The sequence below is a fragment of the Marmota monax genome, unplaced genomic scaffold (genome assembly GCF_021218885.2).
Source record: "Marmota monax isolate L192 unplaced genomic scaffold, Marmota_monax_Labrador192_F-V1.1 WCK01_AAM20220418_F8-fsc00181, whole genome shotgun sequence".
Lineage (NCBI taxonomy): Eukaryota > Metazoa > Chordata > Mammalia > Rodentia > Sciuridae > Marmota > Marmota monax.
Genome location: NW_026694276.1, coordinates 1,304,878 through 1,332,805, shown reverse-complemented (window position 1 = coordinate 1,332,805; position 27,928 = coordinate 1,304,878). Strand labels below are relative to the sequence as shown.

At 51.2% G+C, this 27,928-nt stretch overlaps 1 protein-coding gene across 4 annotated transcripts; it reads left to right on the top strand.

The window, feature by feature from the left end:
* Positions 1 to 8,236: 8,236 nt before the first annotated feature.
* On the top strand, positions 8,237 to 26,867 carry Csf1 (colony stimulating factor 1). Of its 4 annotated transcripts, none has more exons than XM_046467167.2 (9): positions 8,237 to 8,553; positions 11,657 to 11,779; positions 13,007 to 13,069; positions 14,561 to 14,731; positions 18,010 to 18,157; positions 20,140 to 20,258; positions 20,792 to 20,844; positions 21,163 to 21,221; positions 24,767 to 26,867. In XM_046467167.2, exons 1-8 carry the CDS (start codon positions 8,515 to 8,517, stop codon positions 21,206 to 21,208), a joined length of 762 nt encoding a protein of 253 aa, XP_046323123.1. In that variant the 5' UTR covers positions 8,237 to 8,514; the 3' UTR covers positions 21,209 to 21,221; positions 24,767 to 26,867. The 4 variants fall into 4 exon arrangements, with proteins under 4 accessions (XP_046323123.1, XP_046323122.1, XP_046323120.1 ...); XM_046467166.2 differs by having other exon boundaries at positions 8,241 to 8,553; positions 19,765 to 20,258; XM_046467164.2 differs by lacking the exon at positions 24,767 to 26,867 and adding an exon at positions 22,066 to 22,822 and having other exon boundaries at positions 8,245 to 8,553; positions 19,246 to 20,258.
* The last annotated feature ends 1,061 nt before the right edge of the window (positions 26,868 to 27,928 follow it).

Below are 27,928 nucleotides of genomic sequence, written 5' to 3'. Positions count from 1 at the left end.
GTGCTCAATAATCATCTGTTGTGTCTGTCAAACAAGGCAGTGAATGCCTCCCAGCCCCACCTCCTCTCCCCCCCCACCACCCCCCCATACACACACACTGAGCACTTGAACTCTTAACTGCCCTTGGTTTCCTAAGCCCCTTTCCTTCTACCAAATTCGTTTCTGCTCACAAGCAAGATGTCCCTTCTCCTAACCCCAGAAATGCTCTCCTTGTATCTTCAGTCTTACCCTCACCTGTCCCTAGGACCCTCCAGCAGCCTCTGCCTCTCCACCTGTTTCGCCTCGTCCTCTGTAGGTGTCTTCCCTTTAGCTGATAAATGTGCATCTTCCTAAGGAGATGCTGCGTTTCCTGAGGACAAGAGTCCATGCAGTGCCTTACATGCCTCTTCAGGTACCCCACAGGATCTAAGAACAGTGCCCTAAGCTCAGAAGACATTCTCTGAATGGATGGATCTGTTCTTGTCATCCAACTCCCAACTTCCTCAGTGGTTCTCAAGGTCAAGTCAAATGTCACATGGGTGACCTACGGGTACCTGATGAATGGGGCTGATCTGACCTCTCTCCCACTTCCTCTAGTCTTCCTTCCCAGCTCCAATCACTCCAGAATAAACCACCCAGAGCCCACCACACTGTCACTACCTCTTCAGACTTCCATGCATGCTGCTGCCTCTCTCTAGAGTGCTCCTTCTCCGCTTCTGCAGCAGGTGCATGTTTTTCTCCATGCAGCTCTAGAGTCTCTTCCTCCAGGATGCCTTCCTGGCTCTCTTCCTGCCCAAGCACCAGCTTCTAACTCCCAGCCAGCACAGTCAGGTGGTGTGAGAACAGTGTGTTACAAGCTTGCCTCCTCCAGGAGACTGTGACCTAACTGCGGGTTAGAATGGGTCTCGGTCCATGATTTTAGCCCTTAGTGCCTCAGGCCTTGTAATGGGTAGGTGATTAATAAATATTACTTCATTGAATGAATGAGGTAAGTAATATATCCAGACTGCTAGTGATTCCAGAAACTCATGTCCAGCTTTCCTCTCAAGTCTTGGCTCTCACTTGCAAAAGGGGTGAAGCTCTTGGACACAGAGTGTTCAAGATGACAAGGAGCCCACAGTCTAGGACTTCCCAAAATTCAGCTTAGGGAAGACCCCATTTTTAAGTCAGCTTTCAAAATTAGGCATGTGACCCATGATTTTATTTTTAAATTCAAGGAAGAACTGGAATATGATTTCTATTGTTGTGTTCTAAAAACAACATTTTTTTGCTTTTCCACAATAAAATAGCTTTGGCATGACTCCTTTCTTGCAAAAGTGAAAATACAATGTAATGAAATAGCACTTTATGAGCTTTAAGGGAAGCACATATCTGACCTAAACTGGGGTGAAAAAAAGGGGGTGGGGTTCCAGTGGGGTTCCATCTCTGTAGAGAAAGCCCAGGGCCAGGCAGGGCCTGGGGATCACAGGAATTCCCAGCATTCCAAGGAAATTGGCATTGGAGTCCAGGATCAACCAGCAAATATTTATTGAGTCATTACAGCATGGGAAGCTACAGCTGAGTGGAACACAAGGCACATGTGAGTCTCATCTGGTCTCTGTGACAAATTCCCTTGAATATACCATTACTATGATTGCAGTGAGAAGCTAGCTCAAAGTGACTAGGCACCCAGTCTGCAACAGGGCCCTGGTTATGCACTGTCTTGACTTTTTTTACCAGGCTCTGAGACAGGTGAATATGATCACTACTTAACAGATGAGGAAACTGAAGAGCAAAAGAATTCCCTGAATTTCTCCAGGCCTCACTGCTACAAAGTAGAAGATCTGGAATCTGAATGTAGCTACTCTGATTTCAAATCCAAAGTCTTTTGCTAATCATAGACATTGGCATGTATCTTCAAAGATTAAAGGATACTTTCCAGTACATTTCTTTTCTTGCTTTTAAAAAAAATTTGCGTAACTTAAAAGTATATTTTATTGATCATAGCAAGCAAAATGCAATAGTACATTAGTATCCCATTGTTCCTTTAACAAACTACCACCAATTAAGTAACATAAAAAATGCAAATTTGGGATGGGGTTGTGGCTCAGTGGTAGAGCACTTGCCTGCCACTCGTGAGATCTTCAGCACCATATGGAAATAAATAAAATAAAGGTATTGTGTCCATCTATAACTAAAAATTTTTTAAAAATGCAAATTTAGGGGTCAAGGATGTAGTTTAGTGGTATAGCACTTGCCTAACATGTGTATAGTCCTGGGTTCAATCCCAGGCATTGCAAAAAATAAAATAAAATAAGAAAAATTTATTCTATTACAGTTCTAAAGTTTACAGTCTAATATCAAGCTGTCAACTAGTCTGTATTTCCAGTAAATTTCTAATTTTAGCCTATCATTAATCACATGAGATTCAAATTATGATAATCCTCATTTTACAGATGAAGAAACTAAGGCCTGAAGGGTTCAAGGAACTTGCCAAATATCCCTATGAGTAAATGATATACCTAAGATTTGAACTGAAGCCAAATAAATGCAATAAACATTTCTGAGGACCAGATGCATGCTTGGCCACTCTCAGTTGAATTATGGGCTCTCCCTGCTCCCAGACTCCCTGTGGCTACCCTAGGGGGCAGATTGGGTCATTTAGTTTGGGCCCATCAGCTCCTTCTAGCACAGGGCTGGGTACTGATGTGTCATAGAAGGAACTTAGCTCCAGGAATACATTTCTCACCTAAAAGCCCTAAAAAGCCTCATACCTGGACTCTGCCCCAGACTTCTGTCCTGGGAGGAGACAAGACCAGTTTGCTCCAACATGAATGGCTGACTGCTCTATAGGCCAGCAGCGCAGCATTGGGAGCCAGCACAGGAAGAGGGTTGAAAGCTGTACTTGCACTCCAATAATCAGAAGGTTTTTCCAATGAATGAACTGATTGGTGGTTGTGGGTTCTGTGGTTAGGAAAAGCAGGGAGGCCTCCAAAGAACATTACATTTCTGCTCTTGTTAGCTACCCTGAAGGTTCTGGACCAAGAAGGGAGCAGGCCTCTCCCCTGCCATAGGATCCAAAAGGGGTTTTTCAGAGTAGACCCAGCCTTGATCATATGCCACCCTTGTCCCAAATGTTCCCTGGCTAGGACATAGCTAAGGCGTTAGCATGGCCACTCTGAGTTCTCCTCTAATAGATCCTGGGCGGCACTGCCTGGTCAACAGATGCAGCTCCCTCTCGGCCTCATCAGCCCACGACTAGTGACAGCTCTACTCCTACACCATATTGCAGGCAATGCCATGCATACTTTATACAAAATAACTGCTCCTCAACTCAGCCTTATCAAGAAGGTGTCATGGTGATCTATATTTTATAGATGAGGAGACAAAGGCACAGAAAGGGAAAGTACCTCCAGGGTCATGGAGCTAGCAGAAGGCAGAGCTGGCTGCAGAGCTAATGTTCTCACTTGCCATCTTTGTTCCATCCGGGAGGGTTGTGATGGTTCCTACATCCTGGGGAGAAATGCCCAGAACCAGCCAGCAGCCAACAGAAAGGAGTTTTGTCAGCAGGCTGGAGAATGCAGGGATGGCAGGAACCCTGGCCTGGGGCTTAGGGAAGCCACAGAGATATGCAACCCCCCCCCCCCCCGCCTCTCCTTCTTTTTTTGGGGGGAATGCATCCTCTCCCCACTCACTCCTGCTCTGCTCCCCCAATCCCACTGGGCCTGGGTTCACATGAAGAAGCCTCCTCTTGGGCCTCCCAGTTGGTGCTGAGCAAACCATCCCAGAGAACCAAGGCAAGGAACAGCTTTGAATCACATGGGGGTGGAACAGAGGGCTCTGTCTCCATATCTTGACCTAAATTGGCCCAATTCCCAGTCTCTTCCCCACTTGAGGTTTCTGGGTGCCTTTAGATGATTCTGGAAGCAAAGCCACTCTGGTCCATTTTTTCCATCATCACAGTCCCTGCCTCTTGTTAAATTGTCCCTTGATGTGTCTGTCCCTGGGAGTCTGGGAGCAGGGAGAGCCCATAATTCAACTGAGAGTGGCCAAGCATGCATCTGGTCCTCAGAAATGTTTATTGCATTAACAGATGACATGCTCACTTCCTGTTTCCAGGTAATTCTCTGCTTTATTTGCTCCGAGTTCACACATGGCCCAGGGTAGGAAGTAGCTTGGTGCAATGTTTAGACATCATCAGACACAACATCCTCTTTGTGATTCTCTTTTTTTTTTTCCAAAGAAGATTAGAAACTTTCATTCTAGATGGATCCTCAGTTGAGGTTTTGTGATTTCAGAGGGCAGGGAGGATATTCAAGAAAGCCAAACTTCACTGTAGATATTGTTTCTGAATTTCTAATATTTTTCATCTCTGAGAAATTCATGAAAAAAACCTAAGAGAGCCAGCCTTGCCCAGGGTAGGGAGCCAGAGCCCCGACAGACAGGGGCAGGAAGCTGGACCAGGCAAAAGCAACTGGGCTGTTGAAGCAGACAGGCCTCCCAGAAGTGTCTACAGGGCAAGATTCCTGCAATGAGGGTCCTGAAGCCAGCAGGTGTTTCTGTAGCAATGGGGACAAAGGGGACAGCTAATTTTCCTCCAGTCAGGGAGAGGAGTGAGCTCAACAAATGTGGGTAGTTTTCCAAAGTACCAATTATTGCCTTTGGTAGTTCATAAAGTCTTTATAGTACCCCTTAGAGGCAGTAGGTTAGGAGCTACCGTTCTCATGGAATTGATGGATAAACTCAGCCCAAGGATGCCTCCATTACAGCTGCTTTACCAACCTTCCAGCTAACTTCACCTTATGAAAAGAAGAAGATATTACTAGAAAGGCAGCCTGCAGTGGCAAAAGCTTGAACAGGGCGGTTTGGGAGATGGCACAGTCTGGATCCTGGATCTGACTCCCTCATCCTAACCTGCCTTGTTAGTTAGGGGTCTGTTGTCCTCTGGCCCTCTCCGTGGCACCTTGCCAGGAGTTCCAAGGCTGCTGCTGCCTCTTCTAGAACTCTTCTTATGGGGCCGAAGGAAATGAAGAAGGAAAAAGGAGAAAGGAAGAGAGAGACAGTGCTCTGTGTGATAGAAGTCAGTTCCCTAGAAAAGACCTCAAGAGGAAATTGCCTGTCAAATGATTTCAAGGAAATGGCATTTTGACAACAAGCAAATGAGGCTTTTCTCCCACTTCCTGCCATCCATCTCCATTTTTCTCTTTTCAGCCTCTTCTTCTTCCCTTGATTCATTCCTCTGGCAAGCAGGGTCTCTCTCCCATACTCCCTCTGACTCCCCCAGGGTCAGCTGAGAGCTGACCATGGAAACCCCAAATCTAGGATGGTGCCAAATTCCTCTCTGCCTCCCCCAGGACCTGGATCCGGACATGACTCTGCCAGTAGTCAGCAGGGAGGACAGGGAAGCATGCAGAGCCCAGAGTCCTATCATTCCAGGCCTCACTCCTAAGGTCTTCACTCTACACTCTGCTAATTTATCTGTGACTCTGGAAGCTTAGTCTGTCTGGGTCTCCATTTCCTCATTGGAGGCAAAGTCTTTGGGTCCTGTGGTTCCATCATGCCCTGCGCATAGATGGGCTGAAACGGACTTGCATTGGAGACACGTGCAGACCAATAGCATCCTGAAGGTTTGACCCTGAGATACAGGTAGGATCTGCCTGCATGGGGTCCCCTGCCGGCCAGGCAGAGGTGGAGGGCAAGAGAATCAGCCCCAGAGCAGAGGAAACACTGCTCAAGGAAGCTACTTCTGCTGCTCTTCCAGCCTGCGTTTCCCTGTGTCTGGAGGTAAGGGTGTCTGGAAGTAAGGCTGTCTAGGGTGAAGCAGATTCACAAATCTCTTTTTTTTTTTAAGGTAACAGAGATGAGACATCAGCGAAGCACAATTATCAAGGAGCTGGCTCATCCCTCTGCAACTTCACGTGGGCAGAGCTTCCCACAGTGCCACAGCCTACGCTTCCAGAGAAAGCTGATAACTAAGTGCCTATCTTGTACGGTTCCTGGGACTAGACTCCCATATGTCAGTCTATTTGACCTCACAACCCAGCCACTCTGGGGGCAGATCTTATCATTGCTATTGGACAAATGAGGAAAGAAAGGCTCAGAAGGATTAAGAGATTTGTCCAAAGTCAAACAGCAAATGAGTGGCAGAGCTGGGAGTAAACTCTGGCATTGGGACTCCCAAGTCCACCACACTACTGTTGTCATTGCTGGAGACCCATATGAGTAGACACTAGCTCTGTCCTAAATACTTCACAGAGATCTTATTCAATTTCTGTAACACCTTGGGTGAGAAAGAGGAATCAACATCTCCACTTTATAGACACTGAAGCTGACAGAGGTTTGTCCAATGTGACACAGCAAATGACTGGTAACTTGAAGTGGTGGGGTCAGGTTCAAACTTGGGTATGTAAGAGACTTCGGTAGAGGGGGAATGAGGATCCCTTGTAAGCATTGTCACGGAGGGTGGCTGGCTTCTCTTCCAGAAGCAGAGCTGGGTTCCAACTTCAATCTCAGTGAGCCTGGAGCAAGGTTGGGTTGGTGAAGGAGGAAGCAAGTAAATTCGCCTCACTTCTCCAGTCTGCAAGCTTATCTTTCTCACACGACTTCCGCTAACCTCTTATCAGTCTTAAAAACTGTGGTGTCAACATGTTATCTTAAGCATCATTGTACAGGACTACTTGAAAGAACATTCCCCAGGAGGGAAGTAAACCCTCACCCTCCTTCCTCTGGCTGGGCTTCTGCCTCTGTCTTCCTCTATGAAGGCTCTGAGCACCCACTCACTTCTCCATGCGCCTTAGCTTCTGATGGCTCACAAGCCTGTGAACTCAGCGTCCACTTGGCATGGTCACCAATTGTTTACTCAGGGTCCAGCACAGGGCCTGGCCTATAGTAACTACTTAGTGCACATTTATCAAATAAATGAATTAGTCCTCTTATTCAATTCAACCACCATTAATTGAGTACCTCTATGTGCTAGCACTGTTGATTCAGAGGTAAGCATGGGTGCCACCAAAGGAAATTTCAGTCCAGGTAGGAGCAGAATATAGCCATCAGTATCATCTTAACCCTTTTTAAAATAATGTAGGGAATGTGTGCATAATAAACAAATTCTCACAACCACCATGAGGAATAAGCCAATTCCAGTGGGAACATAGGAAAAATAAATTATTGATTTACCTGGGGAGTCACAGAAGGCTTTGTCGGAGTAGGACAAGATGTGATCTTTGTCTTAAAGGGTGAGTTTGCCGAAAGGACAACCCAGGAAAGAAGCCTTTGGAGAAGAGGGGACCATCTGAGCAAAGGATGTGGGTGCAAGCTTATAGCTTGAGGCTGAAGCAAGGGCTGTGTAAGGCAACTGAGAAAGATGCCTCTTCAAAACCAGGCCAGGCATCATATATGTCCCAGAGGATGGAGTGGGCAGCCTCACAGAGGGACTGAAGTACATTGGATCATAATGAATTGAAGACAGAAAATTTTCCTGATGTTGTCATTATAATTAATAGGCTTCGCTCATCCCAATGATTCATTTAGATTCATTCTCATGTAAAGACAAAATGTGGTTAATCAACTCAGTAGATGCATTTCCACGAGGTGCCAGGTGCAGAGCCTTTCCCATCTGAGCTGGGTTTGATGGTCAGGAAGGAACACAGGTCCCAGTCAGCATTGACACTATCCGCGGCCAAGTGCCTCAAGTGTCTCTTGGCACAGAGAGCAGAACCTCCCAGTTAGCTGTCACAGGACACGGCCCCTCCTCTCCTGGCCAGGTAGCTGGTCTCCAGACCCTAGAACGGGGCGGGGGTGGGGTGAGGGAGCTCAGCGGGCTTATTGGCTGCATAGTGAAGGGGGCTCAGGCTCCTTGAGGGGCATACTGCAAGGGGTTTGTCTTCTCAGAGGGTTTGTCTTCTCTTCCCAGTGCCTATCCCTGCTCTCGGCCCATTTCCTGCTCAGATTTGGGGATTTTCTGGCCTAGAGGGAAAGTCCCTCGGGACTAGCATTAGAAAGAAGGTAACTGCCCCGATCCGAGGCCTGGAGAGCGAGGAAGGAAAGGCTGTGTCTAGAGAGGGCTCGGGGAAGGGCGGGGTGGGGAGGGCAGTGGAACCCGCGCTTCTTTCCGAAGGCTGCAGAGTGGAGCACAGAAAACAGCGCGACTGGGGAGACCAGCGAGCGAGCGGGGACGACCGGCCGGCGGGGTGGGGGAGGGGAGGCGGCTCAGTGGGCCTGCGAAGTCTGAGTGTGTGAGTGTGTGTGTGTGTCTGTGTGTGTGTGTCAGTGCGTGTGTGTGTGTGTGTGTGCGCGCGTCTGGCGCCTGGCCAGGGTGATTTCCCATAAACCACATGCCCCACGAGCCCGCCCGCTTAAAAGGCTGTGCCGAGGGCTGGCCAGCGAAGCTCGGCGGGCGGAAAGTGAAAGTTTGCCTGGGTCCTCTCGGCGCCGCCGCTGCGCTCTCGACACCCCAGGACTGCGCCGCGGCCTTCGGCCGGGGCGCGGACTCTGCATCTGCGAGCGAGCGACCGACTGAGGGCGGCCGACGCGCCCGGCCGGGACCCAGCTGCCCGTATGACCGCGCGGGGCGCCGCCGGGCGCTGCCCTCCCACGGTAAGAGGCAGCCAGCGCGGGACCCGGCAGGGCTGGGGCGGAGGCTCGGGGGCCGGCGGCCCGACGCGGCCCCTTGGAGCCCACGGCCGGGGCGCGCCAGCTGCCCGGGCTCTCCTGCAGCGGCCGCGGGCTCCGGTTTCTTAACCGCCTTTGCGCACCGACTGCCTAGGGGTTCCCTGCGCTCTTGGGCTGAGGCCGTTGGCAGCCGTACTGCTGCTCCTGGGGCTGCAGCACTTTCCTGGTAAAGGGAAGGGTGCACATCCCATTGCACGGAAGGGAACACTGAGCTACCCACGCAGCCGAGGGTGGAGGCCCGGTATCAGCCAGGACGCCCTGCTTCACTCCAAGCACAGCAGCCGGCTGTGCACTGAGTGATGCGGCCCCCAGTGGGCATCTTCCCTCAACCATGCACGTGCTTCCAGGCCCTTTTGGAGGAGTGGGTGCTTCCGGATGGGGAAAGTTGAGGGGTCACCCAACTTTAGAATGACAGCGCCTGTGCCTGAGTAACCTGCTGGCAGAGGGAAGGAAATGGGCAAGTTACTATTTGTTCCACCCCACAGAGGAGCTGTTGGCGACTCCGGTGACTGTTTGGGGGTTAGCCAGAGATGCTTGGGGTTAGCCCTGAATCTCTTTTTCTTGAAGAGTCAGGTTCAAGGAGTTGAGGAGATCCTGGAATTTGTGTTAGTTTAGGAAGGTGGAAGGAAGGTTTGAGGTTGTAGAGCTGGGGATGGGCCACTTAGGACTGCATAGGGGACACCCTGCTCCAACAGTGGCAGCAGCAGCAGCAACTCCTAGAAAGTGCAGGGTTGCATTGCAAGTGAACACTGACTGGTCGCATAATGTGTCTGCTTCTAAGCAGTTCTGGAAAAGAGTCACAGGAGAAAACTGGGGAGAAAGGAGCAAAAAAATACTTGGGGGATAGAGGAGAAGGTTGTAGGTGGGAAAAGAGAGAGAAGAGTGGATCCACATTGGAGGGAGCCCCCAACTGAGAGTTGGAAGATGGGATGGAGAGGGAAAAGGGGAGAGGGTTAGGCCATAGGCAGTAAGGCAAAGAGAAGGGGCTGGAGGTGAAAGGTGAAGGAAAGAGGAGGCAAATGCAGGAGGAAAGAAAAGGGGCCAGGTTTAGACAGGGTCATTTGATGGCCCAGTCATGCCAGGTCTCTCCAGAGACTGTGGAAGGGAAAGATGGAATGGGATGGTGGTCGTTGATGAGCAGCTGTGCGAGATGTCCTGCATCTCTCTGAGCCCGAAGCAGAGATTCCTTCTGAGGGCTGTTCCCACAGGCAGAGGCTGAGGTGGTGGGTGGGAAGAAGAAGGAAGCCGGGAAGAGCCTGCCCAGCTAGATGCAAGCTAGATCATTAACCCTTGGGTGCCTGTCCTGATCCTTTAGGATTGGCCCCCTTCAGCCATCTTCAAAGCCAGCCTTTCCCCACACTGATGCCTGAAATACTACCCAAAGCCAGACAGCCCAGGGGGGTTAAACATTGCCTTCAACTTTCTGTCCTTACACATCAATGTCTTGAAATGCCTGGGGTGAGGTTGTCTTCCTGAACATCCTTTCCTTCCCCAGAGGCCCTTTCTTTCCTACATACCAGTTACACCAGGGGCTCAGAGCCTCAGCGGTAGCCAGCATGGGGCAAAGCCAGCCTCTGCATGGCTCAAATTCCTCTAACCGGTCCTGTGCCTGAAGTTCCTGAGGGCCTGGGCAACTGTTCTCACCCAGGGCTATCTCCCCAACTGCCAGACAGAGCCTGAAGTCTGCCACAGACCATGGCTGTTCTACTTCCTCTCAGGACCCTCACAGGCCCCGTGCTGAATGGCATTGAGCCACCTTGTGTCTCTTCCCTTCAAACCTTCCTCCCTTTCCTGTCATCAACTTCTCCCTATCTTTTAAAGCCTCACTAAGGTCCCTCCTCCCTGCAGTTTCCCTGGTAGCCCAGTCAGAGCTGCCTGTCCCCCCTGGTAAGAACTGGCAAGGTGCTGGGCTTTTAAATATAAATCAGCCTGTTGGTATGGGCTGCTTCGTAGCCTCCCTGTGTTTTTCCAATGTGCTACTTATTTGCAGTATTTGTCTCATCATCTGGATTACTGGGGCAAAGCCCAGAGCCCAGGAAAGTGCCAGCCCTTACCCCACCCTGCCAGCATTTCCCTGAATCTGGGGGCATCAGTTGCCAGGGGCTCAGGAGCTCTTAAGAGGCAAGCTCAAGCTAAGGAAAGAAAACACAAGGGTCCCTCTACCTCTGGCTAGAGAAGAGGAACCCTAGTTCCAGAGATAAAGATGAGGGGACATTGAGGAGGAAAATGGAGAGAGAAGAAGGAAGGGCAAAGACAGAATATCAGGAGCCAGTCTCATCACCCTGGTGAGGAGCAGGTGGGTGCTGAAAGAGAGGAGAAGACTTCTCTGCCATGATAAGAGCTGGCTAGCTGGTGAAGAACCTGGTGGGAGTCTGATAGGCAGGTGCCAGCCAGGGATGGTGCAGAGCTGGCACTACTGCCTCTGATTAATCAGTTGGGCTCCTTTTGAAATATACACCCTGGCTCCAGGAGGTGTGGGATGAGTTGCTAATGAAATTGTGTTTGGTCCCCTGGTCTTTTCTTGTGGCAAAGTCAGACCTGCATGGAACCAATTGGGAGGAAGGCATAGGCCCCTGGGGAAAATGTCTCTAGCTTGTCATCTAGAAGTTGGTGCATGAACATGAACTCAAGGGCAGCTTAAGGTGCTTGGCTCTGTGTTGATGTTGCAGGGATAAAATGATGGGTAGATGCAAATCCTGCCCTTGAGGAGTTTCCTGTGCTGTCAGAATTTAGATAGCTGGGCACACCACCCGCATCATCATTAGAGATGTGATGTGTGGTTAGGCTTGGCCTGGGTTAAATCTGGGAAGATTTCTTGGAGAGGATGACATCTGGGTTGTTATCAGGGAGAGCAAGGTTGTGCCATGGCTGATAGGAACTCCTGATTTGGGGAATGCTGCATCTGGGGGTGTGAGGCAGAGACTACAGCATTGTGGGTATGAGACCTTTGTTTTTCTGTCTCTAGCAGGGCATGGGGGTAGCTGGAGAAAGTGAGAGCCGGGGAGTAATGACACCCTTTCTGTCATAGACATGGCTGGGCCCCTGGCTGCTGCTGGTCTGTCTCCTAGTGAGCAGGAGTATTGCCAAGGAGGTTTCGGAGAGCTGTAGACACACGATTGGGAACGGACACCTACAGTTGCTGCAGCAGCTGGTGAGTGTATGGCCATGCTTTCTCCCCACTGGGGAAACTGAGGCAGGAGCCAGGGAGCAGGGTCAAAGAGAGGAATTGCAGGGAATAGGGCTCTCTAGACCATGGCTCATCTGCTTCTCCTCTCATTGACCTTCCCCAGGTCAGAACCTCAGGAGCCCCAACCCTGACTCCCTCTTTGACCCCCTTGCAGGTGGTGAATAGGATGAGTTTCCGGGGCTGGTTGCCTGAGTTAATGTTAGCCAGAAATGTCCACTGTGGATTCTAAAAGGGCTCCTAAGGCCTGTTTTCCCTCAAGGATTGCCTCTTCGGGGAAGATAGCCCAGTCTTTTTGCTGAGTCCAGATGGTGCCTCTAGCTCTTGGACTCTCAGATATGCCAACAGCCCGGCACCACGGCTCCACCCAGATTTGAAGGGGAGGTTCCTGTCTTACTCCCAGCCCTCCACCCTCACTTCTCTGGCTCTTGCCTTTGACACTGGAATGGCCTGCTCATCTGGCCCATGAAGGAGCCCTTGTCTCATCCTAATCTGACCAACAGAATCATCAACAATCCCAAACATGGTCCATCCAGGCAGAGTCAGGTTGTTGTCATAGCTCCTGTCTGGCTCAAAAGGGAATTTACTTTCCTTTTGGTCAGCCAGGCAGGGTGGAGCACCACTGGCTAAGACTAGCTCCCCTTCCCTGAACTTGAAGGCCATGGGCTGGACCTCCAGCCTCTTTTGCCCCTGCACTACTCCTCCTGCATGAAACTGTTACAGCAATCCAAGGTAGACCAAGGGCCACAGCATTTTGTGAGTCTTAGAACACAGACTCCTGCTCTGGGGATAATGGGGACTTTAAGGGCCTCTAGCCCCAGCCCCTACAAATTCTGAATCCCCAGAGCTTGACCAACCTCTGCTTAAATTTCTTCCATGACAGGGTGCTTACTACCTCCAGGGAAGATTGGATCCTGTATTATCCTGTAGGTTGATTTTCCTTATAACAAATTGGCATCTGTGATTTCATAGAGTAGGAGGTAGGAGGAGACAGTTTGCTCTTCTATAACCCTCCTCTGGGCATTTGGAAGGCATAGGTCTTCCCCTAACCTTGACTGTCTCTTTCTAGATATAGCAGGGGGGAGGTGGATGAAGTTTGAACCCTAATCCACCGAGAAACTCAGGTCCTCCTTCTAAGGTCAGCTCAGCTGAGTTATAGATACGTTGCAACCACTGGCCTGTTCTCTCTTACAGATTGACAGTCAAATGGAGACCTCATGCAACATTTCCTTTGAGTTTGTAGACCAGGAACAGTTGGTGAGTGGTGATTATCTGCAAAGCCCATGTGCTAGCCTATGTGTTCCTCCCAGGGTGGGGTACATATGGGCGCATGAAGGCATCAGAAATCCTAGAGCTGGACAGGTGTGAGAATTCCTGGATGCTGAATTCTAAGGTGCCAGCATCAGGGCTGGGCAGGCTCCAGGGCTCAGGTTCCCTACTTTTCCCTTTTCCTGGCTGGCACATAAAAGTGTTTATTGTGTGCCAGGCACTTTTCCAAGTTAGTCCTCACAGTAACACTATGTGGTCCATGGATATTGCTTATTGTCCATAGAGAGGTTAAGGGAGCATGACCAGTAAGTGGTAGAGGCATGAGTTGAAGGCCTGTTATCTCTAGAGCCTAAGGTAAACCAATGCACTACTTCAAAATCTCATGTTTTGGAAAAATAAGTCACTGCATTCACCAGACAATCAGCACTCAAGAAGTCAGTCCAGCCAATTTTCCTACCCACACCCAACAAGACACCAAGTGCTTCTGGTTGAGCCTCCTGGCAGCTCTGGTTTCTGTCCTCACAACCCATCAATCACTTTCAGGACAATTTCAGGAGCCTTCTAAGTGGCCTCTCTAATTCCAGTACACTCACCATCCCACCACTAGGGGGAGTTTTTGAAACCCAAACCTGCTGCCTTTACCCCAACTTTCAGGGTCCCCATCACTCCAATTGAAAGAGCAGTCTGTCTAGCCTGGTATTTCGAGCATATAGCCCCATTTCTGACCCCCTTCTCTGTTTCTTCCTATCTTCAAGTCTCTGCACAAGGTCTTCCTGATGTCTGTCACACCTCTACAGGTGCCACCCTCCACCTGCTATGCCACACACAGGACAGGCTATCTAGAGGTTACTTCCATCTCTGAATTCCTTCACACCAGACCCATGTGCCCCTTATTAAAATTGGAGATCACCTCATGGCCTAAGAAATGGCCTCAGTGTCTCATTCATTCACTCCCTCACTCAAGCCATAACACACATTTATCAGGAGCCTAGTGAATCAGGTGCTTAGAATACGGAGCCAAAAGAGAGTTTCTGTCTTCAAGGCAACCACCATCCATGGGAGACAAAACACTGAGGTCATTCTTTGGACTATGTTGTAGTCTTCAGTACCCCTTATGTCCTGGAGGATTTGAAGGGACCACAAGACCAAGGACTTTTGCGAACTCAAGCTGAGAGAGAGAGAGAGAAGAGGGTTCCCTGAAGCCCACCCTCTGAATTCCTAATTAGGGCCTTATATTCCAGAAATTCAAAGAGCTCTCTAATCAGAATCCATGCTTTCTTCACTCTAACCCAGTCCCCAGTAGTGTTGGAATCCAAAAAGAGAAAAAGAAAGACAAGCTGAGGGCAGCATTCTCCTTATCACTGGTAGGGGAGAGCAGGGTGCAGCCCTCCGTCTGCTTGGTGTGGCAGCATCTAAAACAAAGCAGAGCTTCCCGGGCCTCATCAGCCAGGACATAAGTTTCTGGTTCCTGCTTTTCAGAAAGATCCCGTGTGCTACCTAAAGAAGGCATTTCTCCTGGTACAAGACATAATGGAAGACACTATGCGCTTCAAAGACAGCACCCCCAATGCCAAAGCCATCTTAACGCTCCAGGAACTTTCTTTGAGGCTCAAGAGTTGCTTCACCAAGGATTATGAGGAGAATGATAAGGTAGGAGGGTCCCAGAGATGGGAGCATTGAGAAGGGGTGGAGGGCAGCTGTGGAGGTACCATCCAAGCCCACATGTGCCAAGTGCATCCACCCATCTTGACTCATGAGATTGCCCACTCACTCTCCCATTCATTCATCCATTCCACAAACCTTTAGTAAGAACTTATCAGGAAGAGGTGCAGTGTTGGGCCTTGATGATGTACTTGGAGCAAGAAACTAATGGTTCCTACCCTCGTGGAGCTTACGGTCAAGGGTTGTGGGCAGTTGTTCAAACAGTGACACAGGGAATATGATTACAAACCAGCAGGACTGTTTTTTTTTTTCATTTGACAAATAGCTATTGAATTCCCATTGTGTACCAGGTGCTGTTCTTGACACCAGGAAATAGCTGTGATCAAAACAGGCGAAAATCCCCACCATCATGGAGATAACATTTGGGGTGGTGGTGGTAAGGATGATGAGACAGTCAAAAAAAATACACAAGTCAAGTATGTGGTACAGAGGATAGCAATAAATGCACTAGAGAACATTAGGCCAGGGAAGGGAAGATCTGAAGGAGGTGAGAGAGTGTGGGCCATGAGCAAGAACCACAGGCCTCGGGAACTCTGCCCTAAATGGGAATGCAGAAGGAGAGACAAAGTAGACTCCTGAGTAAGAAAATATGAATGACAGCTCCAGAGATAAAATAAGAGTTAGAAAGCAATGAGACCAGAAGAACAATCCAGAGCAGAGAATGTTGAACACAAGCCCTACAGTGAACAGGAAGGTCTGCATTCAAGAACCCAAAGGGCAGTTAACACAGCCAAGGTATAAGAGTGTCCTAGTGAGCAGGGGGTATGGTCAAGGAGGTTTTGGAGCACTAAAGTGTGGGGGAGGAGAAAAAGCAGGAACCAGACCATCTGGGTGTCAAAGATGCAGGATTTTGTCTGAAGTGCAAGGGGAACCATTGTGATAGGCAAGTGACTTGAGATATCTCCAGTCGAGACCCTTCTGGTTGCTGTGTGGAGAGTGGGCTATAGGGAGCACGAATGGAAGCCAGGAGGTGAGCAGGAGGAGGCCAGCCCAGAGGTAGTGGTGGCTTGACTCAGGGTGGTGCAGGGAAGATGGAGGCCAGTGATGATGTTCGGGTGGGCATGGGCCAGGCAGGACTTGGCTCATGTAGGGGATGTGAGGAGCTGAGGGAAGGGAAGAGTCAGGAAGACTGCATCTTGGGCACCTGGCTTTTTCAGGGATGTTAAAATGGGGACATCAGTGGGCAGGAGCAAGTCTGAGGAAAGAGCTTAGTTCAGTTTGGGACACATCAGACTGGAGATGCTGAGCCGGCAGCTGAAGGCCCTGGTTCTGAATGTGACTAGGGATACACAGACTTAAGAGGTTTGGCTTGGAGGTCACCTGTGACGGCACAGGACTGTATAGCATTGCCCACTCTGAGAAGAGGAACAGGCCCAGAAACTCCAGCACTTAAAGGTCAAGCAGAGGAGGGGGTACTTGGAAAAAGAGATGTAGCTAAAGGGAGAGTGCAGTTGAGGGAGGGAAAAAAAAATCCTTAATAAGAAGCATTGAATCTGTGGCTTGTCAGCATCAAGGTTCTTGAGAGTCACTTGGGGAGCTTGTTTCAAATGCAGATTCCCAGCACCCCCTGCCCAGAGTCTGCTTCACTGAGTCCAAGCATGAGTCTGGGAATATGCATTCCCCATCCACCACTGAGACAAGGTTCTCTGGCCCATGTGGGTAGGCACCCATCTACCCGATAAGGCAGCCAGTGAGTACTGAGGGTGGGTCCCAGGAGGGAGGGAGCCACTGGAGCCGGAGGAGCAGCCCCCAGCAAAAGTATGCTAGAGGGATTTGGAGCTGGGGTGGCGGACACCCTCTGCTCAGACAGGCTGGGCATCAGGTCTTCTGGCTGCAGATTCTTGCTTTATGAAGTCTGAGGTGAGGTGTGAGGAGACAGTGAAGAGAGAGGAAATGACAGCTAGCTTCTTTGCCTTCCTTTCAGCAGCCTGGGGACAGGGTTTCTGTTCTGACTTCATAGATAGGGAAGGAGCCCACACAGGACAGTTGGTTTGGCTGCTGTCACCTATCTGATGGAGCTGAGCCCAGGTCTTCTCATTCATAATTGATCTGTAAACATTTATGTCAGGCCTACTGTGCACAGATCAGGGGGATTCAGGGACACCCTCACGGACTTCACGGAGTACTTCGTATTTGGGAGTCAAGTAGGCCACTGGTGGAAGGCAGGGGTGTGTGTGGCATGGCCTGGAGTGAAAGAAGCTTTGGGCCCAGTACTGGACCCTGAGGAATTCCAGCTTTTAGAAGTCAGGAACCTGATCAGGAGAGTAAGGAGCAGCTGGAGAGGTGAGAGGAAGCCCAGGAGAGTGGAGCTGCCAGAGCTCCAGTGGGTACGGGAGCTTGGCCCATGAGCAGAGAGACAGATGGGCTCAGCAGACAGGCCTGAGGAGTCCTCAGTCCTCTCTCCAAAAACATACCAACACAAGCAGAGGACCCTCAACTCCCGTGGCTACCCCATTGCATTCTCCACAACATAGCGAGATGATTTTTCTAAAAGCGGTCTTATCCCACCACCCACCTCCCCAACAACTGCTCACAGTTCTTTTGCTTTATGAATAATATTAAAAGTTCTTGACATGGTCCACAAGGCCCTATAGGCCCCCACTGAACTCTCTCCAGTTGAGTTTCTTGTCACTTTCCTCCTAGATGACAGTATGTTAGCTACTCCAGCCTTCTTTCAGGTTTTGGCATTTCATACTTTTTTCTGCCTCAGGAACTTTGCACAGCCTGTTTTTTTTTTTTCTGCCAGGGAAGCTCTTCCCAATCCTCTCTCCTTTCCTGGTTAACTCTTGCTCATCTTTCAGTTGGTTCCCTGGGGAAGTTCTCCTTGAACTCTCGTTTAGTTCTGGTTTATTACACCTTCAGATTGCTCAGAACTTCATCCTGGGTCTAACTGCACTTTTAGCAATTTGTGTAGTGCCAGCACCCCCACTGGACACCGTGTCCAGCTCAGCTACCTCCTTCTTTCTCATTATGTGATGCTCAGGTAATTACCATGTACCTGGCACATAAACATATATCGGATGGATCTGTGAATGAATGACATGCTTCATAACATCAGGACTGATTCTGCTGCAAACTAGAGTAGAACCAAGGGAGAGAACAAAAAGGGAAAAGAAGACTGATGTGAGAAAGGCCAAGGGAATTTAATAAACAAGAAAGTGACACAAGACTAGTAGTCTCAAAAGAGGTCCTTGCTCTCCTTCCAGGCTTGTGTCCGAACTTTCTATGAGACTCCCCTCCAGTTGCTGGAGAAGATCAAAAACATCTTTAATGAAACAAAAGTTCTCCTTGAAAAGGACTGGAATATTTTCAGCAAGAACTGCAACAATAGCTTTGCTGAGTGCTCCAGCCGAGGTAGGCACCGGATGGACCAGCAAGTGTGAGGGGGTGTGGAAGGTGGGACGTGGGCCTGGAGGGAGCCCTGGGAGGCAGCTTGTGTTTCTCTGTGCGTAGATGTGCTTTTTCGTGTACATATGTGGCTTTATGTACCTCGGGGTCCTAGACACATGTCTTTTCTGACATATGTGTGCATGTACACCACTGTATATTTGCATGTGGAGGCATTGAGAAGGCCTGTGCTGGTGGCTGTGAGGTCAGGGAGTAACAGAGGGGACCCCTTGGGAAAGCTCTATTGGCATGGAAGCTTTTCCCCTAGGCTCTGCAGACTGGCTGAACATATGGGGTTTCTGTGGAGAGAGCATTTGGGAATTAGGGTTCTTGCTCCAGAAGCCCGGCTGCAAATCACCAGGATACCCTGGCTCCAGAAGTTCCCAGGATTCCTTGGGTGTCCCCTCAAGGGACAAGGCTGGAGTTGAAGTCTGAACATCATTCCAACTGTCCCACTGTTGGCTCAGCTGTACAACTGTGTACCCTGCGTGTCCTCATCTCTGCGTCCTGTGCCACGTGTGCCCTCCTACTCAACCTTGCTCCCCAAGGCAGGGGCTGAGGCCTCGCAACCTGCCAATGGCCAAGTCCAGTTTTGTGGTTTCAGTCCTGAGGCTTCAAGCTGGTCATGTTCCAGCCCCAGTCTGTTCCTGTCTGTGGCCATGGCTGTGTGGCTCCTGGGTATGCATGAACTAGTGTCTTGGGGGCTTCAAAGTGTCTTTTATTGGTCTGGGAGGCCACTGCTCCATTTCCTGGCCTGGCTGCTGCTGAACCTTGGCTTGGCCTCCAGCCTTTTTCACTCTGTCCCCCAGTCTGGGCGTCTATCCTCTGCTCTTTGCTCTGCCTATGCCACCCTGCACGTTGTGCCTTCTCTGTCTGAGCCCTGTGTCATGAACATCTAATCCTCTCCTCTTCTCAGTCCCAGGGCTGAGTTAGGAGATGAGGGACCCCCCCCCAGACCCATATCCCCTCCTGACCCCTCTGGGGGAGCTATGCCAGAGGCTGGTGACTCTATCTCCTCCCTGTCTTTCTCTCTCCCTTTTCTGTGGTTCTTTCAGATGTGGTGACCAAGCCTGATTGCAACTGCCTGTACCCTAAAGCCACCCCTAGCAGTGACCTGACCTCTGTCTCCCCTCAGCAGCCCCTCACCCCCTCCATTGCCCCAATGGCTGGCTTGACCTGGGATGATTCTGAGGGGACAGAGGGCAGCTCCCTCTTGCCCAGTGAGCAGCCCCTTCGCACAGTGGACCCGGGCAGTGCCAAGCAGCGACCACCTAGGAGCACCTGCGAGAGCCTCAAGTCACCAGAGACCCCAGGCCTTGAGGACAGGCCCACTGGGGGTTTACCACAGCCTCGCCCCTCTGCTGGAGCCCCCATCCCTGGGGTGGAGGACATTCTTGATTCTTCACTGGCCACTAACTGGGTCCTAGAAGAGGCCTCTGGAGAGGCTAGTGAGGGCCCTGGACCCCAAGGGGCAGAGCTTTCCCCCTCCAGGCCAGGAGGGGGCAGTGTCCAGGCAGAGATGGCCCGACCCAGAGACCTCCTCTCAGCATCTTCTTCACTCCCTATGTCAACAGAGGACCAACAACCAATGGATGTAACTGGCACCCCCTTGCCTAAGGTGGACCCCATGAGACCCACTGGCCAAGCCCAGAGTCATGCCCCTGAGAAGACAGACCGCTCATCCATGCTGCCCAGAGACCACCAGGAACCAAGCTCTCCCTGGATCTCCTCACAGCACCCCCAAGGCTTCAGCAACCCCTCCACCCTCTCTGCTCAGACACGGCTTCCCAGAAGCCACTCCTGGGACATTGCACCGCCCCTTGGGGAGCTGGAAGGCAAGAGGAGCACCAGGGATCGGAGGAGCCCCGCAGAACTGGAAGGAGGACAAGCAAGTGAGGGGGCAGCTGGGCCCCTGGCCCATTTTAACTCCATTCCTTTGACTGACACAGGCTATAAGGAATCCTCCGACCCCCAGTCCCCTGAGTTTGTCTTCCACCTGTTGGTGCCCAGCATCATCCTGGTCTTGCTGGCTGTTGGTGGCCTCCTGTTCTACAGGTGGAGGCGGAGGGTAAGGAGGCCCTGGTGAGGAGAGAGGGCATCTCACAGGGGCAGGGCAGAGGCTGGGTGTGGGTGCAGGAATGGAGGGCACTCCGAGTTCTGCTTGGGTACTTCAGATGCTGAGAGATGGGACCTGAGGGAGCCAGAGGGTCAGAGTGGACACAGAGGGTTACTTCAGAAAGGTTCCAACCATGAAGTCAATGGGACCAAAGGGACCAAAGCAGAAGAGAATGGGAGAGAAGATTCTTGGGCTGACAGCAGGGTGACAACCAGGCAGGAGGGGGAAGAAGGAGCTCCATACTGTGCATGGGAGCTCTTTAGAGCCTGGGGCGTGAGGACCGTAGTGGGCAGGCTGCATAGGAGAGGAAGAAGAGGGGGGTCTGGGCAGTGGTGAGGCCTCAGGAATCTTCCCTGACCCTGTGAATAAACCCCACATTGAGGCATTGGCAGGGGGAATCTTACAACTCTCCCATTAATGTCTAGGGCACCCCTGTCTCCCCCCTTCCCCAGCTCCTCAATGAGCCTGCTCTTTTCTCTCCTCAGAGCCATCGAGAGCTTCAGATATTGGATTCTCCCATGAGGCAGCCAGAGGGCAGGTGAGAGGTTGGGGTGGGGCTCTGGGAGGCACTGGAGGTCCTGGCTTTGGATTTGTTTCCACTCTAGATTGCAGGGAGGGGTGTCCTTCTCCCATTTGCTCTAAGGAAATGAAACTACAGCACAGGATGGGAGAGGAAGGGTCTCCCTTCCTAGATATCTGGGCCTTTACCTGATTTCTTCCAAGAGACAGGCACTTTGGGGTTTTCTAAATCTCTGAGGGTTGGAGCACATATGTGGAATTGGGGGTGAACTTAGCCGGTCCCTTCACTCCTCTGTTCCTGCTGAAGTCTTATGCTAGCCCCCTGTTCTTCCCGCAGCCCCCTGGCCCAGGATGAGGACACACAGATGGAATTGCCAGTATAGAGGGAATTCTAAGGTAAGATTCTGATTTTGATCTCTTTCCACCCTTAAAAAGAAGTACCCCCTTCTTCAGTCACCCTTACCTGCCACTGACACCATGATTTGCCTGAGGCCCACACACTTGACTCCCTGTCCTCAGTTCTGCTGCCTTCATCACTAAGTGGAGCCAACCCTCTCCCTTCCCAGCCTCAGGGCTCCCCTTGCCCCTCCATCTCTTCCACTCCACCTGAGGCCAGGTACTGCTACCTCTGCATTAGGCTTTCAAGTCATCTTCACTCCCAAAGCAACCCAAATCCTCTTCCTCTAATGTGGCTTTTATGAGGTCTTCACCCTCCTGGGGAATTTTCGGTAGCCCTGCATGGTCAGCCACCTCACACCTAACCTTCTCAGCTTGGCTTCCAAGCCCTTCCAGCAGCCACCCTCTGCACCTCTTGTTGACCACTTCCCAGCCGGAGCTCCTCCCCAGCCAAGGCCATTCCTACTCCTTGCTTTTAGAATCATGGCACCATAGAGCCTTAACCATGGGAGGGCTCTCAGAGGTCATTTGTCCCAGTGTCCCACCCCCAAGAGGCCAACCCTCTCTGCATCCCCAGCAGGTAGTCAACCAGCTTTCTGTCACACACTCCCAGTTCTAGACAAGCTCCATGCCTAGCAAGTCTATGGTGTCTTCAAAGAACACAGGGAGAAGCCTTCCTTGTGTTGGGCAAAACTGCCCTCCCTGTCCTCTCCTCACTGGTTCTCCTCCTCTTCTCATAGAACCCTCAGATATTTAAAGTTAACCATCCACGTTCCCTTTAAGAATTCTCTATGCTAAGTGTGGCCAAGTCCCTCAAACATTCCTTATATGATATGGTTTTCAGACCCCTCACCATCCTGGACACTCGTTTGTCAATGTCCCTCTGAAAATGTCGCGCCCAGCCCTGGACACAGTACTCCAGATGTTGTCTGACCAGCTCAGAGTACAGTGGGACTGTTACCTTCCTTGATCTGGACAGTGTTCTTCTATTTGTGCAGATTAAGATTGCCTTAGTTTTTAACAACCGCATCATACTGTTGTCATATGTGGAGCTTGTGGTCTATTAAAAATCCCTAGTTCTGTTTTCCATGAACCTGTGTCCAACAGACCTGTTCCACCCCATGCTTGGACAGCTTAACTTTTTAAGTCAAAGCACAAGAGTTTATGCTCACCCTTGGTAAAACCACCTTGTTGCTTTCTCCCCATCCCCCAAACCTACTGAAAGTGTTCTAACCCTGATTCTGTCACTGGCGTAGCCCTCTCAGTCGTGTCCCCTGCACATTGATGAGTGCTTTCTGTTGTCCTTGCCCATGTTGTTGGTAAAGATGTGACCTGATTTACTTCCCCCTGAAACTGCACCCATAATCAGCCCATCAGGAGCGCTTCCCAGGTGTCTCTACCCCCCTCTGGTTGCTCCTTTAATTCATATCCCTTCTGCTCTTTTGTACCTGGTTAATACTGTATGAATTTGCACGCATTTGGATGTTGTTTTTATACATTTTAAAATCTTATTTTACATGTATATGTACATTCTGCACAGCTCAGAAGATTGTAAGCCCCTTGAGGGCAGGGACTGTCTTCCACTTTTTTTTTTTTTTTTTTTTGCATTTCCTTTTCCATGCCAGGTTCTAGTATAAAGAGGGCCCTATCATATTTGCCAAAATTTCAATAAATGTTGACTGGCCAGCTTCAGGGCTGACTCACCAATTTACCCTGGTCAGCTGTCTAACTGACCCACCTCTGACTAACCAGTTAACCAGTTAACTAATCAATTCTGACAAACCAGCTAATTAAGTAACTCTGACTAACCAACCTACTACTGGTGACTGCCTTAGCCAGCTGGTTATTGATTGGGGAGCTTACTGGCTACTGACTGATTTGCTGATTGACTGGTTGGCTGGCTGACTAGTTGGGTGACCCACTCAATTTTCCCGTCACACCCCTTGCCAGACCCAAGCAAATGCCTTAGGGCATGTGTAGGATGACAGGTCTGGGCCCCTCCTTCAGAGATCAGAGATCTGGAATATGCCCCAAATCAGGAAAATTCATTTGTAAAGGGGCAGGAGGTAGTAGCATATCTGGAATCCTGGGGTCCCTCTTGTTAGCAGCATGGGCTGAGATAGGTAAATGGGTCAGGACTGTGAGTAGGACCCAGGCCCCTCAGGAATGGTAAGCAGAAGATGGAGGTCCAGGGGGATTTGTGGCTCCTTTTTGTACAGGTCACCCATTTCCCTGGGGTCTTGGCCCTCTGCCCTGACTCCTTTGTACTCCTGTTCCCCTTTCCCTGCTGCCTGCTCTCAGGCCTGTCCAAGCCTTCCTCTTCTTCCCTTCAAGATTCCACTCAGAGAAGGAATCCAGGACATGGAGACCCATGTGGCCCAGTTGGTCCAGCCCTAAGGTGGTCTCCATATCAGGCACCAAGAGCCTCTGGGAAATTGAGTACCAGTGCCCAACTGCTGCTCTCATGAGGGCAATGGAAGTGGGAAACAGAGGCACCTATAAGGGACACAGAGATGCCAAAGCTCAGATACCAGCATCTTAGTCCAGGGAACTAGGAGATGGAGCCCTGGGCTAAAGCATGCCCTTTTGGTCCTTCTTCTCTCCTAGACCCTAGGGCCTATGGCCTGGCTGTACCAGCATGGCTCATGTCCAATATAGTTCCCCCTTCTCTCTTCTCTAGAGCATGGGAATGGGCTGGGAGCCAGAGGCTGTAGGTTCCATCTTCCCTCCTTACCCATCATAGGCTTGGCCAGTAGGGCCATGGACATTAGGGAGGGAGGCACCACTCAGGGTCCAAAGTCAAACTGTTGGATGGAGTCCAGGGGATTTCTGCTCTGGGAACAAAGCGTTCTGAGGATGCTGGGCATGGGGACAAGGATGGGGGTGGGGGTGGGGAGAGAACAGGGCCCTGGCTCCCATGGATGATGCAGGAGGCAAGTCTCTAGGCCCGTGCCGGAGGAGGCTGGGTTGCTCACGGGTTCACTTGCACAAGGGCAGGGTGGGAGTTTACTCTTCCTGGCATTGCTTGTAAATGCTTCCGGCCCAAGTTCTTCCTCTTCAGTTACCTTTGTATAAGTATCATCTGTGAGGACCCTCTCTGATGAATGTTGTAGAAGTAGAAGAAGAGTTCTTTGCTACAGTTAGGGGCATCCATGGTTCATTGAACCAAGGCCACTAAGACAGTCTTGCCTGAGAAGGGGTCTAAGGACACTCAAGAGCCTCCTCCCTGATCCCATAGGGCCCCTCTGCTTGAGCAATGACCCTCCCCCATCCTTGCCCAGACCCCAACCAGGCTCTGTACCTCCCCTGTGGTCCCTGGTTCCCCAGGAGGAGGTAGGAGGTGAGGCCAGTCTGGCCAGAGGCCTGGGCTGCTGCCAGGGAAAGCTGCCTTGTCCCTCTGCGGTGTCTGGGGTGGCTGGGAGGGTGAGGGAAGGGATGGGAGGAAGTCCTGGCCACAGGAATGTCACCCCTCCCCCAGCCACATCCTCAGCGACCCTCCCCTCACTCCCACCCGACTGACCAGCCTTCCCTTTTCTCCCCTACAGCGGGGCGCACATGACTATCTCTCCATGGGAGGAGACATCGTGGAGCGTCCACCACCACCCTCCCTAGCCATCCCCCTGGGAATGTGGCCTGCCTATCACCAGAGCTCCTGCCTGCCAGGACTGGACCAGAGCAGCCCAGCTGGGGTTCCTCTGCCTTGACCCTCAAGACCCTCAACTGACTGAGAGAGGGGCTGGAGGACGCCCCACACTGCCGCTATTTATTGTGGGCCCTGGAGGCTCCATGCGCTTGAGGAAGGCTGGCGAGCCCGTCTCAGGACCCTTTCCCTCAGGGGCTACACCCTCCTCTTACTCTTCTCCAAGCCAGCACCTGGGCCAGGGACCCAGCCACCTGTGGCATATGGGAGACCAGTGTGGCCACTGAGGAGTGGAAGAGCCCTGCACCCAAAGGACCCATCTAGTGCCAAGGGATCCTAACATCTACAGGTGTGGACCTGTCTCCAGAGAGAGAGGAGCCTGTGATTTGCAGGGCGGGACAGCGTGGCCTCATTTCCCGGAAAGGTGTGCAGCCTAGAAGCCGGGAAGAGGAGGCTTCTGGCTGTTTGCACTGACAGCTGGGGGTGTCTACACCCTCTACTTGCCTGAGTGCCCTCTGCCTGTTGCCAGGTGGCGAGGGGAGGCCAGCCCTGCCCTCAGGACCTGCCTGACCTGGCTCATGATGCCAAGAGGGGGACTGGGCTCTGGCCTCTGCTCCTCCTTCCCTCTAGCTCCTGCCAGAACGTCTCTGGGAAGCCATACAGAGGCTCCCGTCATGAAGGAAGCCATTGCACTGTGAATACAGAACCTGCCTGCTGAACAGCCTACCCCGTCCATCCCCACAAGTGAGCATCCATCCATCTGGACCTCTTCCCCTCCATCCTCTCCCCAGCTTCCTGCACTGAGCTGGTCTCACCTGTCGACTGAGGGAGTCCCTAAGCCCTGACCCTCTCCTGACCCAGCCTTCAACATCCCGGGGTGGAGCGGGGTGGGAGAACTGCCTGGGCCACCAGCCAAAGCTGGTCTTTGGGCTGTGTTGTTGGCCCAGGTTTCTGCATCTTGCACTTTGACATTCCCAAGGGGGAAGTGACTAGTGGGAGGGAGAAAGGGAGGGGAGGCAGAGGCAGAGAGGCTCCGGGGAGAGCTCTGACTGAAAATGGGTCTTTAAACATGGGTATACCCCTGAGGTTGGGGAGCTCTCTGTACCCCAACCCCTCAGCCCAGTCTTCTTCCCCTGCTGTCAGCAGGTATGGGGTGCTAGGCTGTACTCCAGACCTACATGCATAGCTCCCAGCTCCCATCCCCCTCTGGCCCTTCTTTCTCCTGACCCCAGCGATACTCTCCAGCTCTCACCCCACCATCTTTAGCCAGGCAAGCCAGGGCTGGAGAGAGACCAGGAGGCCCAAGTATCTACTTCCGACTCCACCCTGAGGACCTCCGCTTCCTGGGCTAACCTCTGGCCATGGCTCTGAGACCTGGGCAGTGGGTGACAGGGCTGTCTATTGCCCCTTGATGCTGCTGTGTCCCTCCTTTCCTAACTCTCTGGGCCCTCCACTGGTCTGGCTGCTAGGCCCATGACCTTCCCTTCCTGCCAGAGAGAATGAGGGTCTGCAGCCCCTGCTACCCATCTCTTGATGCTGACAGCCGAAGGAAGGGCAGCAGAGAACTTTCTCATGGGGCTCATCCTTTTAGTCACAGACTCCATATTCCATGCTAGAAAATACATATTTAAAAATGGAAGGAAAAAAAAAGAACAAAAAAAAGGCATTCCTCCCTTCCCCCTCCACCTTAGACATATAGTTTTTTCAAGGTCAAAAAAAAAAAAAAAAACCCAACCCATTGCAGAAGCTCTTTGTGGGCACTTGGTTACACCGGAGCAGGAGGAACCCCAGAGCCACCTCTGGGTGTCCCCTCCCCCGGCTACCTGCACAGGAACCCCTACTTTCCTCTGAGAAAGCCCAGAGGGGACATTGGCTCACGAACTGTGAGATTGCGTTTTTATACTTGGAAGTGGTGAATTATTTTATATAAGGTCATTTAAATATCTATTTAAAAAAATAGGAAGCTGCTTATATATTTAATAATAAAAGAAGTGCACAAGCTGCCATGTGTGAGTCATGGGAAAAGTTTTTGGGGTGTGGGTGGCAAAAGTAGGGGTGGGCGGGCAGCAGCTTTTTCTGAGGTACTTGAGGAAGGAGGGCTGTCTCCAAGTTTGTGTTGTTACTGAAACCTCCTGTACTATTGCTGTCCCAAACATTCATCTGCATATCTGTTTAACAGGAAAATGGGCAGAAAGCAGCCAAACCTCAGGCCTGGCCACGGCCCCTGTTCCAGCCCAGCCTGGGAAAATGGCTGGTGGGGCTCTGTCCAAGGGCCCCAGGGCCCTGCAGGAGGCTCCTTGACCATTGAACCCTGCTGTCCAGGGGAGAAGGAACTGGCCAGGTCCTAGCAGCTGCTGAGGTGAATGAGTCTCTGGACTTTGGAAGTGGGTATGGCTAGCAGGGTTAGAAGCCTACCTTCTGTGTCTGTGTGAAGATCTTTCTAAAGGACTGATCTTCCTACAGGAAGTAGAGGGGAGGCCAAGGATGTGGCCTTCCAAGAAGGAAGGTGCGCTAGGTGGGCCAAGCAACTGAAGGCCCAGTATGGCTCAAACATATACCCGAGGCAAGGCTGAGACGAGAGGCCTTCCCGTCTCTGAGAGTGTGGTGGACAAAATTGTAGTTCCCGGGTTCTTAACCTTGGCTTTCCAGAGACTCCCCTGGGTTGTTTCCCAAAATCCTAATACCCAAGCCCCTTCCCAGATCAACAAAATCAGGATCTCAAGGGTGAGCCTCGGGTACCAGGCATCAGAATTTTTAAAAGACATCTCAAGTGATTCAAAGGTAACCCAGGGTGAGAAGCAGCCAAAGCTATACTGTCAGATATGGTGGCTATTTAAGCTTAAATTTATTAAAATGAAATGAGTAAGCATTCAGTTCCTCAGCTGTACTAGCCACATTTCAAGGCTTGACAGTCACATGTGACTACCCTGTTGGACAGCACAAAATGCAACATTTGTATCATCACAGAAATTGATGGGACACCTAAGGGCTTGGGAGGCTGAGGCAGATGGCTTGCAAGTTCAAAGCCAGCCTCAGCAATTTAGCGAGGCCCTAGGCAACTTAGACT